The sequence below is a fragment of the Mastomys coucha genome, unplaced genomic scaffold, assembly GCF_008632895.1.
Source record: "Mastomys coucha isolate ucsf_1 unplaced genomic scaffold, UCSF_Mcou_1 pScaffold13, whole genome shotgun sequence".
NCBI lineage: Eukaryota > Metazoa > Chordata > Mammalia > Rodentia > Muridae > Mastomys > Mastomys coucha.
The window spans coordinates 73,049,897-73,069,132 of record NW_022196895.1 but is presented as its reverse complement, the minus strand read 5'-3'; the positions used below and the strand labels follow the sequence as shown (position 1 = coordinate 73,069,132).

The 19,236-nt window shown below is 50.0% G+C and overlaps 1 protein-coding gene across 7 annotated transcripts in view; it reads right to left on the bottom strand.

The window, feature by feature from the left end:
* Positions 1-7,742: 7,742 nt before the first annotated feature.
* Positions 7,743-19,236, bottom strand: part of St8sia5 (ST8 alpha-N-acetyl-neuraminide alpha-2,8-sialyltransferase 5) — a 68,488-nt gene continuing 56,994 nt past the window's right edge. For 3 of the 7 annotated variants that reach the window (XM_031366082.1, XM_031366084.1, XM_031366085.1), the window contains 5 exons: positions 18,642-18,770; positions 18,391-18,562; positions 14,860-14,972; positions 9,993-10,085; positions 7,743-8,750 (listed from right to left, as the gene is read on the bottom strand). In XM_031366082.1, coding sequence (XP_031221942.1) covers positions 8,282-8,750; positions 9,993-10,085; positions 14,860-14,972; positions 18,391-18,562; positions 18,642-18,770 — 976 coding nt within the window. In that variant the 3' untranslated portion in view covers positions 7,743-8,281. The remainder of the gene's footprint in view (positions 8,751-9,992; positions 10,086-14,859; positions 14,973-18,390; positions 18,563-18,641; positions 18,771-19,236) is intronic. The other 4 variants (XM_031366088.1, XM_031366089.1, XM_031366083.1 and 1 more) reach the window with 3 other exon arrangements.

The window sequence follows — 19,236 nt, the reverse complement described above, 5'->3', positions numbered from 1 at the left end:
AAAAAAGAATGCTGACCCCCTATGTTTTTTTCCTGCTACAGCTATGCTGAACATAATATTCCCTTCCTGCCTTTGTCACTATGTTCCTCTGAGATCTGTGGGGCAAGTGGCCAGACTTGATTTGTTAAGATACCCTAAAGTCAGACCTAGGATTCTGGAAAGAAACTTAGCAACTTTGCCCTGATCTGAAAGGCCATGTCATACCTTGGTTATATGCTAGCTACTTCTGCCAGAAGTCAACAGGTATTCTGAGCCTCATGTATTTCTGACAAGCCTAGAGAAGTCCTAGGGTATCCATGAGCTTCTTAAAACACCTGGCAACCTCCCATGCTGGTCACCTAGCCAGTTCAACCTACAGATGAGCACAAAGCTACAGACACAGCCAGGTTTTGCCAAATGAACCATTTGACTGGTTTTATTTGGGTATAAATTAAAGGTCCTTCAAACACAGTGGCAGATGTGAAGCACACTGAAGATGTTATTGGGTCTGGTCCCCTTCCTTCAGAATCACTACCCTGAGACAAACACACACTGCTGGAATTATGCTGCCAGGGTTTGTGGGAACCCAGTTTCCCACAACAATTTTAAAAATTAGGCTAAGCATGTCTCCAAATGGCAGATCATTTCTCTCCAGGGCCAGGAGCAAATACCGCCTCCTCCCATGGGGACGTGCACCTGTACTACACAATATGATGTGGTTCTTGGAGAGAACAAAAAAAGAGTGAAGAAGGAGAGAAGAATGGATCAGGGAATGGTGGCAGCCACTCAAGGATAAATCAGTGCTACCAACCTGTTAGGGACAGACTCTTGCAGATTCCTCTGGGAAATGGTCATCACCCCTAGGAAAGACAGACCAGGCTTGGCAAGCAGCTGGCCTACATAACTCCTCCAGTGCCCCAGCATCTGTTCTAGCTTTATTTAGGGGAGGGAGCAGCGATGAACTGCCAAGCAACCCACATGAATCACTCATTAAAAAAGAAAGAAAGAAAGAAAAGAAAAGGTATTCTGCCATTGGGGAAATATGACAATAAGTATATAAGAATGTCACTCCAGTGCAGAAAGGGAATCTACAGGCCACCAAGCCCCTATAGCATCTTTAAACCATGTGTGCTCAATGTGGCAGCCCAGAGAAGGCTAGCTGCGTCCTAGTGACATTGTTCAGAAACCAGCAGGGGAGAGAGATAGCTAGCTTTCAGGAGGCTAGCAGGAGCAGCCTCTAGGACCTTCAGCCTCCTCTGCTGCAGCTGGGGGTTGACAGTGCTGGATCCGTATCCATTCCTTCCTTACTCTTATTTTCCTCAGGCCTGTGGCCTTCATGATGATCACCATGTTCGACTGCTTCCCCTTTTCTCGGTGAGCACTGCCACTCAGGCTGCTGGTTCTAGTGTACTGAACTTGGTTTTCAGACTGGAGGCTCCCGCGCAGATGCTGGGCAAGGGTAAAGGCCAGGTCTGGATCACCTGGATCTCCAGATCACAGGAATTCTCCCAGAAAACAGATGGGCACCACAGGGGCTTAAAGGGACACTGCCCACCTTCTCTTGCCCTAGCTCCTTAGGTCCTGGGAAAGTGCAGTATCCTATAGCAATCTTCCATCACCAGTGAACTGGGTATTTGTCCTAGCCTCCTCCCAGGGTAGAGCCAAGGCCAATGAGAGAACAGATGACAGCTGTAGTTAGAAAGCAGAAAGGTTCAGCTGTGGAGAAGAGGAATCTTATGCTTAAATCCAGAAACTAGCTCAATGTCAGGGCATAGCTTAGTGGGAGGGTGTTTATTTGGCATGCCTGGCGTCCCCGGCTCAGTCTCTTGCACAAGAAAGAGAAGAAGGGAAAGGATGAGAAAACAACAAGGGCCTGAGTCACCAAGCTGGGTACCAGCTGACGCCCATCACCTGAATAACAAGAAAGCCTCAAGCAGAGTGGACACAAGAGGATGTACTGACCCCAACGAGGCTGGATATGGAAGGGATCTGCTCTCTCCCTCTCCCTCCCCCTTCTCTCCCTTCCTCCCTTTCTCTCCCCCTCTCCCTCTCCTTCTTCTCCCTTTCCTTCCCTTCCCCTCCCCTCCTCTCCCTCTCCCTCTCCCTCCCCTTCTCCCTTCCTCTCCCCCTCTCCCTTTCTCTCCCCTTCTCCCTTCCTCTCCCCTCTCCCTCTCCCTCCCCTTCTCTCCCCCTCCCCTCCTCTCCCTCTCCCTCCTCCTCCTCCTCATTCTCCTCCCTCCCCCTCCTCTTCCACCCCTTCCCTATTCTTTTTGCCTGAAAACATGGAGACCAGCATGAAGGAATCATGAGGGCAGAGTAAAGTCTAAAGGGGTTTGCCCATCTCAGGCAATGAAGACGTCACTTGCAGGAACTTCGAGACACTAAGGACCAGACATTATGATGTGGCACCTCTGAGGATGGAAGCAACCCTAAAGCACGATGTCTCTTTGCCTTATTAAAGACAGTAGGCTGGCACTGTTTGAAGGTTTCTGTGTCTCTGTATCGCCATGGACGTCCAGGATGGAGGAACCTGAAGCTGTCTCGCCTTTGGGCTTGTTGAGATCCATGGAGTTTCCCCGTCACCAAGATGCCCCGTGTCACCTGGTGACTTCTGAGCCTTGTAGATTTTGGTCTTTGCCACCTCTTGCTCTACCTGGCACCTGGCACCATCCTGTTAGAATCTAGACCCGTGCTCACCAGAACTGACTGCAAGGTTAAGACAAATGTCATGAGTGACTTGCTCTTGGCTAAGTGGCCTGAGGGACCATTGTGGTAAGTAGTCACAGTAAGAGAGTGAAGTTTCGACAAAATAGCAACCATTTAATCTCTTGGTGAGCTTTCAGGATCTCCAGGGATTTGTGAACTTTGTGGGTAAGTGTGGTTTTCTAAGTTGCCATGGGAACATGTTCAGAGGGAAGACCAGGCCCTTGCATCTGGTCAGAGGAAGAAGTTAAGGCAAATCTGGGTTCTAACTAGCTGGTTCCGACTTAGGCCTTTTCCAAATGCAGAGAGCAAAGATAAGAAGGTGGGGTACTGTGGGGTGCTGTGACCTTCACTGCTGTGGGGTGCTGTGGTCTTCATTGCTGGGGCATGTCCTCTCAGTACCATCTTCCATGTTTGTTTGGGGTAATTGTGGTAGGTGGGCCGAAGCATGGGCTGAGCCAGGCCAGGCCCAGGTGGGCAAGTAGGTCCTCTCTATGTTAGAGGGTGTGGTGTGATGCTTGGGAGCGACCAAAGCACCAACCACAAAGTGACTTTTACATGGGTCCCAAGCTCCAAAACTACTCACCTCTTAGTCCTGATTACAATATACACCCCAATCCTAAATGTAGATGAATTTTTAATTCAAGCACACTCAATCTCAATCCAAGAAGAAATCTTTGTTCCTTTGCCTTGAACAGTATTTCATGGTGTTTATTTTTTTTTCAATGTTCAAATTGTGCCGACAAAGAAAAGCTGGTGGTACTTTTAAGAAGTCTCATGCCGAAATCAGATGTTTCTAGAACCATCTACCCACAACAGATAGACTATAACAGGTCGTGACCCCAAATCGAAGGACCATCCAGGACAGTAGTCCTCAAGTGGAATCAGATCCCTAGGTCAGCTAACAGCATGTCCCAGATTACCAGAGAGCCTGAAACCCTAGTAGCCTGGGTCCTATCCCAGGTATGCTCCGTGGAAGTATCATGGGCTGGGGCCCTCATGGATTTCAGAAATCCCTGAAGATCACCATGAGCCAAGGCCACTGCCTAGTATAGCATGATGACTCTCAGCCACAATGCAGGTGACCACTTGGGGAGATAACTGAGGCTCTCGGGAGCTTCCATGAGCCACTGCACTGCCCCTGGGAAGACAAGGGCGTGACAGCAGGATGACTTTGTACAAAACTCCAGGGAGTCCTGATGTGCACATGGAATTGGGAGACCTTCGGGCAAAGAACCATCTCCTGGCTAGGAGGAGGCAGCTACTGATCTCTGGCTGTTGTAGCTAAGTTGGGCGGTGGTAATGATTAATTTTTTCCCTTTTGTCTTTGAAATGGAAAAATTGTTTAGAAGAGATTATGCAAGAGAAAATTGAACTTTCTAACAGACTGGCAAACCACTCTCATTAAGCTCACATGTCAGTCAGGGCAGCGGAGCTCACTGGCAAAGCTAGTTCAAGTCTGCACTGAGGCCTTCAGAAAGAAAGACAGCCTGCTTGTGACACGGCCTATATGGCTTAATTTTAAAACAAATACCTTGGACTTTTCTGTACTCCACAAAAAGTATTCTGAAATGCTAGTTCTCAGAACGCCGGAGGCTCCCTCAAAAGAGCCTGAGTTATGGCAGTGGCAGAAACCGATAAACAGGGGCTGGAGAGATGGCTCAGCGGTTAAGAGCACTGACTGCTGCTCTTCCAGAGGTCCTGAGTTCAATTCCCAGCAACCATATGGTAGCTCACAACCATCTGTAACGAGATCTGATGCCCTCTCCTGGAGTGTCTGAAGATAGCAACAATGTATTGATATATAAATAAATATATTTTAAAAAAAAAACGATAAACAGAATGTGAAACAGTAAGATGTCTGGGCAGAGAGAACCTGTGCTTACCAACGGTCTGTCTGTGCTGGTATTGTGCCAACCACTGGGCCACACTGCATCATCTGCTTGGTCCTGGGAACACCAACGGCCTGAGGTCCTCGTCTGTTTTAGAGGATAAATTAGAGCCTCCAAGGGCTTCAGAGGCTCCGCAAGGTCACATGTCTACTAAGCCATGGGAGAAACTCTGAGTCCAGACTACATCTGTGGTAGTTAGACCTCAGGCTAAGGTCTGATGTTCCATGCAGAGGCCAATGCTCAGAAGCCCCCCTGGGGAGGGGCATGCTCCTGGTGTTCCTGGGGAGGGCTGGCCTGCAGGTGAGAGACAGGGACTGCTGGCTCTCTCAGGAGACATGGTTTCGGCAGGAGCACTGCTGGAAAGTCCCGAGGAAGTGTCACAGAGCATGATTGACTGTGGGAAGGGGGGTGTGGGGGTCATTGAGAGGCTGGGCCATAGGAAGGAGAAATGGCAGGAAAGGATGTGAGGAACCGGAGCCAAGCTTGTCAAATGTTACATTGTTGCCATGGATGAGGCAGACCTAAGGCATAGCACCTTCTTTGGCAATGGCTGTGCTGCTGATGTTCAGGATTTGGGTCGGACTTCTGTCTCCCTCCCCTCCTTCCCCTCCTCCTCCTCTCCTCAATAATCGGGGATCTGGTCTTGAGAGCCCTCCACACGTTGTGTGAGCGTGTGGCAGGGGCTTCTTTTCAGTGCGTGCCCATGAGAAGTGCCAGAAGGGTGGCTTCAATCTTCACACATCCCCTGGCACAGTGAACAAACACCACAGTGTATACACAGTATACACACACACAGTAATGCACAGTAATGCATGGCTCAAGTCAGTAGGAAGTTCTGCAGCCTCTGCTCCCTTCCCAGACTCAGCAGCACCCAGGATTATTCATGCCTCATGAATCTGTGCAGAGATGCATTAGCAGCATCACCAGAATGTTCCAGAAGCTCGCCTCACCTTGAGCCTCCTTCCTTTCTGCCTGTCTAAGCACCGAGTCACCTCCTTGCCACTGCTGCTGCTGCTGCTGCTGCTGCTGACTTTCCAGCCTGGAAATGCACTTAGCATAGAGGACAACACAGTAGTTGCTTAGTTCATGGGGAACTGATGTCCTTAAATTAGAATTTAATTGGTTGTGTGAAGGAACAGAGGCAGAGAGGGGTCCCAGAATCAATGCCCATGTCTCTTTGGGCCTTTGATAAGTGTTACATGTACTGCTGAAGCAGCATATGGTCTGAGAGTCAGGAGTCTCAGGCGAGCCTCTAGCTTGCCGTGTGCCCTGGGGAAAACGGCTCATGCTGTCGCTTAGCTTGGCCCTTTTCAGACATCTCTACTTGCCCCAAAAAATGTAGAGGTGCTCCTAGTTCTCCTCCAGGGCAACAATGCACCTGGTGTCAAAACCATTGTAGGGATCAGGGCTGGAGAGAGGTGCCGACAAGCAGAGGCTGCCTCCAGGACCCCAGGTTCTAGAGTCCGTGAGGTCTGCAAAACCCTCCATTGGAGGCCTGGCCATGAGCGAGGGTCACATGCTCAGGTCACTATGCCTCAGCCTCTCACCTGTACCATAATGGCCTCTTTACCTGAAGGGGTGTTCAGTGATGACAGGGAAAGTGGTCGGCACTGGGCCTGCCACAAGAACAGAGTGCCAAGAAACAAGAGCGGTTTTAGTTGTAGATACTACTAATGGCTTAGAGTCACACATCACAGTTGTCGTCCGTCATCAGCAGTCACTGTGGAGAACCTACAGATCCTCTCTAAGCCTCTAATTGAAGGGATGAGGAAATTGACACCCTGAGGGACAGGAGGGATGGTGTCTGTCTTGAAACTCATAGGCAGACGTGCCCCCATAAGCCAGGAGGGTGTCCTAAACCCTCACGCAAGGGCATGGAATGGATCTGGACGTGCCATCCCCAGCTCCTCTGAGGGCTCTGGGTAGGGCATGTTCTAAGCACCCTTGGCTAAGGAGCCCCTGATGTCTGACCAGGCTCTTGCCCATCTATTCTCCAGGTAGAGAGAACTTTGTCCCTGGCAGACACTCAGTCTGGCCACTGAAGTCACCTCTTAGTGGGACAAATCTGTCCTTATGAAACCTTCAAGTTCTGACTTTCCAAGGGTTCGGTTAGCTGGGAACACTGGCCGTAAATCTCCATTAACATGGATCACTCTCAGAACTCCTTCCTTGGTGGCAATAGCCAGAGCCCAGAAAGCCATCCGCCACCCCTATCCTAAGCTTGCTGCCTGGTGTGCTGTGGCAGCTGCTCCATGACCCCATATCCCACAGACTAGGGAATCTAAGCCTCCTGGGGGCCTTCCAGTCGGTCAGAGCTCAGAAAGACAGTACCCAGACAGCTGAGTGTGGAGTGAGCTCCAGGCGCCTGCAGGCCACAACCCAGGGGAAACAGCCTCAGAAAAGTTGGAGGAGGGAGCTCATGCTGGTCAGAAGCCTCTAGGCTGGCTCTCTCCTGTCTTCCTCAGCAGAGCCTGTGCTGGTACCTGCAAAGTGAGGTCAGGTGGAAGGCCTGCCCAGGGTGTTCTCAGAGCACCTCGTCAGAGCGGTGTGCAGGGCTGAAGTGTCGATGTGATTTGTCTGCGCCTCTGCAGAAGATAGAGACGGTTCTTCTGTCAAGGAGTGCTGGGGACAGCATGACCACAGACCAGGTCAGAACAGGCTTTCTAAAGATGTCTAAAGAAGGGAGGGAAGAGAGGAAAGAAGAAGACAGAGAGAGGGGAAGAGCCAGAGAGAGGGCATGCAGGGTCAAGCCTTCTCCACAGACATTCCACAGTTCCGCAGAGCAACACGAGTGACCATTCGGCACCATAGCACTTAGGGTGGACATACATAGGAGGAAGCAACTGGAAGGAACTTCAGCGGCTGATGACCTGTGAACCTATCGGCCTAGGCACTGATGATTTCCCTAACCCCGGACTTGGTGAATCCCTGTGTTTGAAGATGGCAGGTGTACCCTGGATGTACCCCCGCTTCACAACAGAAACAGCAAGGATGTTGGCGTCAATGCCCCACTAGGCTCACGTGACAAGGCGCTTCCCAGCTGACGATTCCTATTCCGGAACACAGTTTAACAAGATTCTGCAGTCTTCAGGGACATAAAGAGGAACCAGTCTTTATAAATAACTCCTGATTAAAATGGGACTGAAAATAGAGAGACAGAACGGGAAGCAAATTGCTAAGCACTTATTGAGTCGATAACATTGGCTTGAAGATCTTAGTGCAAATGGCTGGTCTGGTTTATTTCCTTGTCGTCAAAGGTTAAATGCAGGCTGGAACCTAGAGGCACCAAGGCTGTGTGTTGTGTGTCCAAGAGCTGTTTGAAGGGACATGGCTCTCAGTTCCTGGACTCTTGGGGATATGCTAACACGGGTTTTCATTAGCTATCCCTGAAGTCTTTTGAGCTCAGCCAGATGGTATGACTAGGACACTCATACTGTTTGTTCCCTGGAAGGCCTGGCCTCTGAGCTGTGAGATTCTAGATGGTGCTTCATGGCTGAGTTTCTCCGTATGAGACTTGAGCAGCCAAAGGTCTGAACGAGACCAGGAGCTGTGCTCTATCCTGTTAAATGAGTGTCCCCCCGCCTCCCTCCCCAGGACCCAAACACAAACCCTAAATCCTTAGGGAGTGACAGCAGCCATAATGGCAGGGTCAAGGAATCCTTGAGGGAGAAGGACAGAAGCTGAGACACCCGTGGTGGGCCTGGTTTTCAGCAGCAATTGCAAGTGCCTGTGTGCACGCGGAGGATGCCGCGGCTGTGCATGCGCAGGAAGGTGAAGATCTCTGAGGGCATAGCATGGAAACCCGGCTTGGGCTTGACGTTGTCATAGTAATGGTGCGTGATGAAGAAGCCGGAGGGGTTCATGGGGAAGGCCCAGAAACCGAACAGGTGCACCTCCTCGCAGAGCTCCAGGGCCGCAGTGACCAGGATGAGGCCGGTGCTGATGCGGCGGGCGCGCACGCCCAGGCTGAGCCAGTAGCGCGACACGCTGCTCAGGTACTGCGGGTGGAAGAAGTAGACGGGCTGCCGAGACTGGAAGTCATCCAGCATGTACTTGACTCGGAAGGACACCAGGGTGTTGCGGACGTTGTAGAACGCAGGTAGCAGCACCGAGGCGTTCTCGTACCTCTGCAGCACGCTGAAGAACGGCCGCCGCCACTTCTCCAACTTGTGGAACCTGCAGGGCGGCAGAGTGAGCAGCAGCAAGCCCTGTGCCTCCTGGAAGCCCACCTCCGCCACCCACCCCCATGCCCAGCCTCACCCTAACACCCGTACCCCTCTCGCCCCCTTCTCCTCCCCACATAAGGCTCATAGGGCCACCTAGCCTTCCTCTTCCTCCTCCCTCCTTTCCTTATGTATTTGCTTATTTATTTATTCATGGAGGGGGCGCACACATGACAGAGGGCAAGAGTGGAGGTCAGAGGACAACCTGCTAGCGTTGGTTGTCTCCTTCCATCATGGGGAGGGAGGGTGGGGTTCCTGGAGATTGAACTCAGAATGGGAAACAAGAGCCTTTGCCCACTGAGCCACCTTACGCCTCCCAGACATGGGGCATTTCTCAGAGATGGTATATATATATTTTTTTTAACAGGCACAGGAAGAGAGACGATCTGGACTGAATAACTAGTGTACAGCTACGGAGAGGTACCAGTGTTCAACTTACAGGATAAGGACTGCCAAGGGAGGCACAGCGGCTAAGGCTGAGAAGTAGAGCCTTGCTCCATTCACCCCCCTGCTCTCTCTTCCTAAGATTGGAGCGACCATCTGACCCAGCCGCTGGCACATCTGGGCCCCTCCTTGGTATCTTACCTCCTGCCTACATGTCCTTTCCAATGGCCAGCCCTCCATCTGCAGATCTCTCTGTCCTCTGAAGGCTCCTGACATCTGATATAACTTAGCCCTTCCTCCCATCTCTCGTCTCTCTTACCCACCCTCTGGCTGGGCTGACTATGTGCAGGGGCTCCAACACACCAGCTTCTACAGACCTCTCAGGCAGACCCACAGAGGAGAGCCAGATGAAAACTGAGATCTTTTCCTGAGCGCCCCTCTGTACCTGGACACTGCCTGCCCCCAGCACACCTGATGGGTTCCTGACCACCTCTGGGTAGCAACTGCCCAGAAGAAATACAATGCAGGCCCCGTGTGTGCAAATGAACAAGGGATGAGGGAAGTTATTAAATACATAATGTTTTATCCTAAATATAAAGATGCTATCACTTTAGCATATAACTAATGTAAAAATCAACAAGATGTGTTAAATCCCTCTGTTTGTATTACCTCTTTGACACCCAGTGATGAGTTTTTCATGTGGACAGCTGGCCTGTCTCAATCAGGACCAACCATCTTCCCAGCGCTCAGTAGTTGCAAGGGACCAGTGGCCACCAAACATCAGCCCAGCTCTAGAGAGTGGACCACTCACCTGTCGATTATGATGCTGGGATTCACAGTGACTACGTCTGTCTTCTCTCCCACATCTGTGGTATAGATCCCTGAGATGGGGGGCAGGTTGCACCTGCAGAGAGATGGCCTCACATAGTCAGTCAGTCACCTGGAAGTAGCTGGGAGGGAGAGATCTCAGAGGAAAGGATGTGCTTACTGCTCAGAAAGAGGAAATGACCACCGGGTGGGCAGGACCTCTGTGACTGGCTAAGAGACAAAGGTCATTTCTGTTCTGTCAGGAACCCATCAGGTGTGCTGGGGGCAGGCAGTGTCCAGGTACAGAGGGATGCTCAGGAAAGGATCTCAGTTCTCATCTGGCTCCCCTCTGTGGGTCTGCCTGAGAGGTCTGCAGAAGTTGGTATGTTGGAGCCCCTGCACATAGTCAGCCCAGCCAGAGGGTGGGTAAGAGAGACGAGAGATGGGAGGAAGGGCTAAGTTATATCAGATGCCAGGAGCCTTCAGAGGACAGAGAGAGCTGCAGATGAGGCCATTGGAAAGGACATGTAGGCAGGAGGTAAGATACCAAGGAGGGGCCCAGATGTGCCAGCGGCTGGGTCAGATGGTCGCTCCAATCTTAGGGAAGAGAGAGCAGGGGAGTGAATCGAGGCTCCACTTCTCAGAAGGGCAAAAAAAATCCATCCTTAGCTCTCACTCAAGTTACAACCATGGAGATATTGAAACTATCACCAAAAACAGGTCCTTGAATGTGGTGATCATCCCTGGGCCTCTGTAAGGGTGTGTAAACACATTGATGCAGGAACATCCACCCCCTTGTCTGGGTTCAGGACTCAAGACGTCTCTGAGAAAGTCATGCTTGACTTGAGGGAAGGGATTAGCAAAAGTCAGCTGGCAGAAGAACCAGCTGCTTGTAGGATAGTCAGAGACGCCACTTGGCAAGGCCCTATTGAAGTGCAAAGTTGCAGAACTGTGTGTGGTGTGACCTGCAGAAATCCCCTAAGGTAGGAAGCCTGGGGTCACCAAGGCAACCAAATCCCAACCTCTGAAACTGGGACCTGGGCCTTAACTGGCAGAAGGGTCACTGAGATTGCACTAGGGATCCTGAGATGCAGAGGTGTTTCTAGATTAACCAGGTGAGTCCAGGGATATCCCAAGAGGCTTTAAGAAAGAGAATGTGGTATGACAAATGTGGGGGTTTGAATGTCATTGGCCCCAGACCCATAGGGAAGGGCACTGTTAGAGGAGATGTGGCTTTGTTGGAGGAAGGATGCCACTGTAGAGGCAGTTTGACCCAGTGTGGCACACAGTTTCTTTCTGTCACCTTGGAATCAAAATGTAGAACTCTCGGCTTCTCCAGCACCATGTCTGCCTGCACACTGCCATGCTCCCACCATGATGATAATGGATTGAACCTCTGAAACGGTAAGCCAGCCCCGATGAAATGTTTTCACTTATAAGAGTTTCTGTGGTTGTGGTGTCTCCTCACAGCAATAGAACCCTTTGACAACAAGGAAGGTCTATCAGTCTGCAAGTCAGGGTTCTCTAGAAGAGCAGAACTCATAGAATGAAACGTGTTAGGACGGTTGATGGTTGACAGACTGTGGACCATCTAGCCTTGGTGAATGGACCTAAGGGAGGCCCCAAGAAACACTGTGGCAACTTTTGCATGTAACAAAGTTTCTTAGTGTTTCCCCAAATCAGCATCAATTAAGAACCAGTAACCCATAGACCCTGGAAAACCTGATTGTTTCCTTCCCCCAGTGTACAGTTAACCTTGTAAAAGGACTTGGATCTCTCTGGTGAAGGAGAGGAAAAAAGGCTAATATAAAACTCTTAGGTATTTTATCACAATCCTTCCTCAGACGAACATGGCCATCCCTCTATTCAAGGGGTTCTGGTTCTGCAAACTGGCTCAAGTCTGGAAATTTATTGACGGGCTGAGATTCCTTTTGCCACAATCCAATGGAGCATTCCTTTCACTTGTTAGAGAATCTTTCCACGTATACAGACCAAACAACAATGCCGGAGACGTCTTATCTGTCTCATGCCTGGAGACACGATGACTGGTTAGCCAGTACCAAAGGTCCACATGAGTCACTTCACTGTAGAAATTGCTTTGCCTGTGCTGCCAATTGTGGGCTAGGCTATTATGACATTGTTTTGTATACGCTGCTACCTGAAATGACTAAGGTTGCCTGGCCTTTGGTGATTCAGTGCTACACCTGGCCTCTTCTACTTTGAGGCTCAGTCAAACCCATTGCATTTAATTCATCTAGCTGAGCAGCAGTGTCTCTCACCCCAAGGTCTGGCACAAGAAAAAGGGCAACACCAAAGCTCTTCAAATGTGCTGGTGCCCCTCTCACTGTCTGTGTCTTATAGGATTGGTGGAGGACATGCCTTCTGGGCCTTCCCGTTGTGGAGGGTTAAGTTCTACACAGCGTACCCACTCTAGCAGTGCAAGTTCCCTGAGCCCTTAAGTCCTTTCATCAACACTAAGTCAGGGGACATGAGGCATCTCCAACTCCTTTTCAGTGGGCCATCTTTTGACAAATGTTCCAGCCAACCATTCAAACAAACTTTCCACACCTTTTCTTTTTTAAACCGTGCAAACTTCCATATTAAACCCAGAATTCCCACTCTGTGGGCCATATCAATAAACTCAGCCTGATCCAGTTTTATGTTCCTTCTATCATTATCCCATTCCCTTTAAACTCATTTCTATACACATTCCCCAGATTTCTGCTTACTGAATTAGCAAGCTCGTTAAGCTCTTCAGTAGTGTAACCCCTCCTCATGGACTTAACTTCCTTTTTGCCCTCTGGGAGTCTGCATGGCTTAAAGTCTGGTTATAGGTCTGGAGGCATCCATTGGTGGGCCCTGAGGGACATCAGTATTCGGCTAGCATCTCCTTCAAGGAAAGTCACTGCTGGCAATGCAGACAATGAAGGATTAATTTCCTCAGTCAAAAATGGAAAGGGCAATATTTCAGTGGGTGAGGGTGGGAATACATCTTATGCCAAGGGGAAAGATTCCTTCCTCAGGTAAGATAAACCCTTGAGAATCTGAGGGTTCGAAGTTCTCAGCTTCAGTGGGGACCCCCCCACACACACACACATTTATACTCCAAGTTACAAGATCCCATTCTTAACAATGAATGCCATTCCTTTAATTACTGACACCTTCAGAGGCTGGGACCTGAATTTTCTCTGTAATTTGGCCAACCTTCTAATGATGGTTTTAGTTTGATTTTCCACAACTTGAGCCCAGTGGCTACCAGAGGGAAGATTCACTTCCAGAGCACACTTAGAAACCTTCACACTGTTTATGTGCCCCTGAGACAGGTCGATTTTACCAAAGTTCATTGTTGCCCTTCACCGTATTCTGAGACACCACAAGTTGATTAATTTTATTACTGAGCTCATTCTTTTCCTTTGTCAATTCATTCAAATGCCAGGAGCAATCACCCAGCATCAACATTTCCTGTTTTCTTCCCCTACAAATTGTCAAGAAGTTTTGCATACAGAGTTACCAAACGTGTTGTCTCTCACACAGTTGGTAAGTCAGGATAACCAGAAGCATTTATCTCCTTGAGCCTGTAAAACAGCTCCCAGCACTTTTTCCTAGTAGTCTCTGAGCTTCTGGAAGAGGTTTTAGTAACTGGAGGTGTTGGCACATTGGAAAAGCTTTTCCAGATACTTTTAAAAAAAATCCTTATATTTCTGTTGTTCTAGAGCCATTTCTGATACCAAAATCTGTAATCATTCAGCTTCTTATATCACAGAAGAGTCATATATAAATATGTGGGCTTTATTAGAGTGGCTTATGGTCTGTGGTTCAGCTAGTCTAACAATGACTGTCTACCAATGGAAGGTCCAAGAATCCAGTGGTAGTTCAGTCCACAAAGCTGGGTATCTCATTTTGTTTCAGTATATGCCAGTCTCCAAGAAGTGGACTCGAATGCCAGTGAAGGGATAGACTTTCCAGCAAGAGGGAGAGCAAGCAGGCAAAGAGAGAGAGCTTCCTTCTCCTGTGTCCTTTCTACAGGCTGACAGGAGAAGGTGTGGCCCAGATTAAAGGTGGATCTTCCCACCTCAAAAGATCCATATTAAAAGTGGGTCTTCTGCCAACTTGGGACCAACCCACCTGGGGATCTATCCTGTCTGCAGACACCAAACCCTGACACTGTTGCTCTTGCCAAGAGGCATTTGCTGATAGGAACCCAGTATGGCTGTTCCCTGTGAGGTTCTGCCAGCACCTACAGATGCGGATGCTCACACCCAACCATCAGACTGAGCTAGGGGACTCCAGTAGGGGAGGTGGCAGAGAGACTGGAGGAGCAGAGGGAGACTGCAATTCCCCAGGAAGAACAATGTTGGCTAACCACACCACGCAGTCCGCCCAGGGACTAGATCACCAACCAAGGAGTGTACAGGGAGGGGTCCATGGCTCCAGATACATAGGGAGTAGAGGATGGCCTTGTCTGACATCCATGGGAGGAGAGGCCCTTGGTCCTGTGGGGTTTGATATCCCCAGGAGGATACTGGAGCAGTGGGGCAGGAGTGGGTGGGGGAGCACCCTCAGAGAGGCAAAGGAAAGAGGGGAGAGGACAGATGGGATGGAGGGGTTGTGGAGCGGCAACCAGGAAGGGGGATAACATTTGAGATGTAAATGAATGGAACGATTAAATAAATAAATAAATAAAGTGGGTCTTCCCACTTCAAATTATTTAACTAAGAGGGAAAAGAAACCTCATAGGTATGTCTAGCCACTTGGTTTTAGTTAATTCTGGATACAGTCAAGTCGACAAAGAGGAGAGAGAACATGTAAGGTGGGTGGATGACGCAGGACAGCAATCCCAGCAAGTGCAGCAGGGCAGGCAGCTCCCTTACCGGAAGACAAAGTCAGCGCTGTCTATCTCCTTCCCGCAGCCGCTGTTCTTCAGGATGCCTCCGTTGCCCACCACAGCACACTTCTTAAACTGAGAGCGGTAGTAGGGCATTTCCTGGAGAGGAATATGCATGGTGTCACAGCCAGTGCCACCCCATCTTCATCTGAGGCTTCACGTCTGCCCTCCCGCCCGCCATCCCTCGCAAAAGTTCCCTCTAGCTTTGTCTGGAATGTGAGAGAAAGGGGAATTCGACTCCACAACCGAGGAGCAGAAAGGAGAGGCCTGCTGCATTAGGTGACTCTTCCTCCCAGTTCTGACACCAAGGAGTCTGCAGGACTACCCTGCCTGCCCCCACCAGCCAACCAGTTGCTGAGCACCTCGTGGGTAGCCACACCCACCAGCCAACCAATCGCTGAGCACCTTGTGGGGAGCTGTAAGCCTTTCCGTCCAGCGGAAATAAGGAGGCAAACATGAGCCCTTCTCCAAGCAGATTTTATTCAGGAACCCTTATTACACTTCTTCTTAATGATATCTCTAATCTCATCTAGTATCTCTATAATCTCTCTCTCAGCCTCCCGAGTAGCTGGGACTACTGGCGTGCGCCACCATTGCCTGGCTCATAATAATCCTCTCTCTAGTAGAATCTAGAAGCCTCCAGCCTTCACAGGTTAAATACTTTTCCTGGTCCCAATCAGCATCAGCTACGTGGCAAAGCATAATAGGCTGTGGGAAATTCATACCAGCTTGCGTCACAAGCTGGAGGCACTCAGCTTCTCCAACTAATGGCTTGATTATCAATGCTCTCTGCTTTGGCCAGAGACCAGGTGTTCAGTATATATGTATTTAGGGTGGCAGCTGCGGCTCCCCAGAAGGGGGCCACACCCACCAGCCAACCAATTGCTGAGCACCTCATGGGGAGCCACACCCACCAGCCAACCAATCGCTGAGCATCTCGTGGAGAGCCACACCCACCAGCCAACCAATCGCTGAGCACCTCGCAGGGAGCATCACTGCATTAGGAATTAGGCTCAACCAGAGGGAGCTGTTGTGACCCTCTGTGGCACAGACGAGTCTGTGACCCACTTTCCCTGAGGGGACAGGTCCAGAGGACCAGAACAGGGAAAGCCCGGGGTCTCACAGTCAATGAGGGGAGAGGCAGAATAAACCACTGTAGTCTTAGGAACAGGTCATCGGGGTTTCTGCTGTTTTCCATGGGTGCTTCCTAAACACATGCAAACCAAGAAAAGTGTGGAAACAACCACCCTATAACCACAGAATAAGAATCTCTGCGTGGACAGGAGACTGGAAAGCTGACCTTTTCAAACCCCAGGGACGCTTCTATGTTAAGGGAAGCTGCCAAGGGCCATGATTGAGGGGCTGGAAAATTACAGGCTACATCTGGTCTACCACCTGTTTTTGTATGGCCGACAAGCTGAAAATAACATTTATATTTTTAAGCCACTCAAAGAAAACGTGTGACGTGTGAAAATGACATAGACTTCTGACATCTGTGCCTCTACAATGAGGCTTCCCTCATTTACACGTGATCTGGTCGTGGCCATTTTTGTACTGGGACCATGGTGGCAAGTAGTGATGGGGCTGGTGACCTGCAAGGCTATTGACTATCTGGTCCTTTTCAGAGAAAGATGTAGGGATCTTGATGTATCTCCTGATCTCAGTAATTCATGCCCCAGCTCTCCGAGGACCCATAGGCCAGTCCAGGTTATGTCACATGGTGCTGTGACTTGCCCAAGATACAGGTTTATCTGCCACCTGCCTCACACTCTGGGCCTTGAAAGACCCACCTAGTGCAGGTGGCTCAACGCTGCTTTTCCTAGCACTGTGTTGTACCTTCTGTTCATTTCCTGAGCCTGACCAAGTCTCACCAGATCACTCTGGTATCAGCAATTGGACATTGTATCCTGTTAGCGCCTCCCCTGACCCACTAAAACATGCAGGGCATCCCATAGCTCCCCTTCCAGAACATAGTCATGAATGTACCCTTGCCACACACACACCCCTTTCTGCTGAAGCCATACCACCCCAACACCACAGAACCATCTGAACCAGCCCAGGGTACAATTTCTACACCCCTCTTCCCAAAAGAGTTCAAATTTTGGATCTGTGCCAGCTCTCAGCCTCAGTGGTCTACATGAGTCACGGCTGTGGACATCCCTGCTCTGTAGCCTGTGAGCAGGGAGCTACGATGCTAGCACTGACCAGCCCACCTTCATACCACATCTCTGATACTGTAGATCTATCATAAGCAACCAAAGCTATGTCTAGCCTGAATCCCAGTGTCATAAAGAAATTACGACTTTAAAGGGGGGAAAGATCACCAAGTGTTACAATAACAACCAGCCAGGCAAGAGGTGCCTGCTGGAATAGTAGGGGCAAGTCTGTTGTGGAGACAACCCACCATGTTCTGATTAGAGCTGAGTTCTAGGGCCCAGTTTGGAATCTATAGCTGTTGCTATACTAAATGTGCATGGTGTGCTCATCAAATCACCTTCTGAGTCATTACACGTATCCTTATAAATACGTGTTGAGGTCATCTCTGCTCAGAGACGCTCCTTCTGCCATGGGCAGTGTGTGTTACTGCACAGATAGCGACACAAAGGATTGAGAACAAGTGACTGTTTATGGCCCTCCACAAATGGAACATGCATACCACGTTCTTCAAGGCTCAGGGAAGGGAGAGTGGACACAATGGATGAGCCATAGGAAGGGGTGGAGTTTGGTGGGATGCTGTCTTCTGGTCTTTTCTGGCTATCTGGGCAAGGCATGATGGTGGCACTCTTGAATGGACCAGTCAACATGTTGTTATGGACTTAGGAGTCCAGCCCTCCCAGAGAATGTATAGGCAGTTAGTGGTTGTTAGGTAGGGTGCTCCTGTATGTAACCCCATTGAGTTACTAATAGAGAAAGGATGGGAGGGGACTCGTTTGGAAGGAGAAGGGGCATGGGAAGGGAACAAGAAAGGACGGTGGTGGAGGTGTTGGCAGGAATATGGTTAAAATACATTCTCGCTGTGTATGAAAATGGCATAATAAAACCAATCACTACATATAACTAGTAAATGCTAAGAAAAGGCCTTTTTACACAGGACACCAAGCACCTATCTGATGTGGCTGACACTCAGGCCTGCCTCTGCCCTGGGCCTGCTTTCTGCTGTCATGTGCTTTTCTCTTGTGCCTGCCTCAGATGAGAGATCAAGGTGTGATTAATCTCTCTTCTAGATAGCTGTGGAATGTCCTCAGCACACAATGCCACGGGCAGAATTTTAATCTCTCTCTCTCTCTCTCCCCCCCCCTCTCTCTCTCTCCTCCCCGCCCCCAAAAATCACATAAACCATAGCTAGATGGCATTGCCATACCCAGACAGGACTCCTCAGGAAACCCAGTGGATGGGCTCCCGGGCTGCAGACCACTGGTTGGACAAGACCAAAGCAGCTGCATGCAGAGTGCAAAGCATGTAGATTTGGGGCACTGCCACAGACCACCCACTCCTCCTGACTGTGTCAGGGATGTACCTTGGGAAACATTTTGAAGATCTCCTGGTCGATGTGATACAAGCCACTGGATTCCACCTCATACCTGAGATTTGTCTCCACCGGGGTGTTCTTCTGGGTTGTGAAGAGAAAGCTGGGGGCGTTACAGCACCTGGACAAGGTGGACCTGCTAGGCATGGAGACAGGGGTGACACTGGGCAGACCATGGGGACAGGGGTGACACTGGGCAGACCATGGGGGGGGCTTCCTTTTCATCCCATTCCCACACTCACTTCCAATCCCCCCGCCTCAGCATCTTTCTGGCATCTGGGCTCCTCTGTCTCTCTCTAGGACTTCCTACTGGGAAACTCTGGCTGCCAAACTTCTGTGATGGCTCTTCTCCTTGAAGGCTGTGGTACAGACTAACCGTGCATTAACCTTCTCAGACTGGAAGCGAAGGCTGGATACCGGGGCCTGTACCTCTCTAAACCTCCCACAGCATTCAGCACATGCATGTTCAAACACCATGTGCCAGCCAAGCCAGCCAGGCCTTAAGCCGTGCCCACTCAGCTATGGTGAGACTCCCCCCTCAGAGTTCCATTGCCCCAGGATCTGTTCTTCTCCCCTCATTCATCCAGTGACCTGAAGCCAGAGCTCTTTGTGGTCTCAACAGCCATGACAAACACTCAACAAAGATTTCTCCTTATCTCACAAAACCGAGGCCTATGTGGTGACCAAAAGCGCTGGCCGTTTCTGTCATTCCAAAGCTGACTTAGGAAGGGAACAGGGCCAGACTGGGGACTTGGGGACTCTAATTGGTACCATCTGCCTTCCTGCAGAAAGTGGAACATGACTCCAGAAAGAAGTTTCAGGGATTCAGTATAAAAA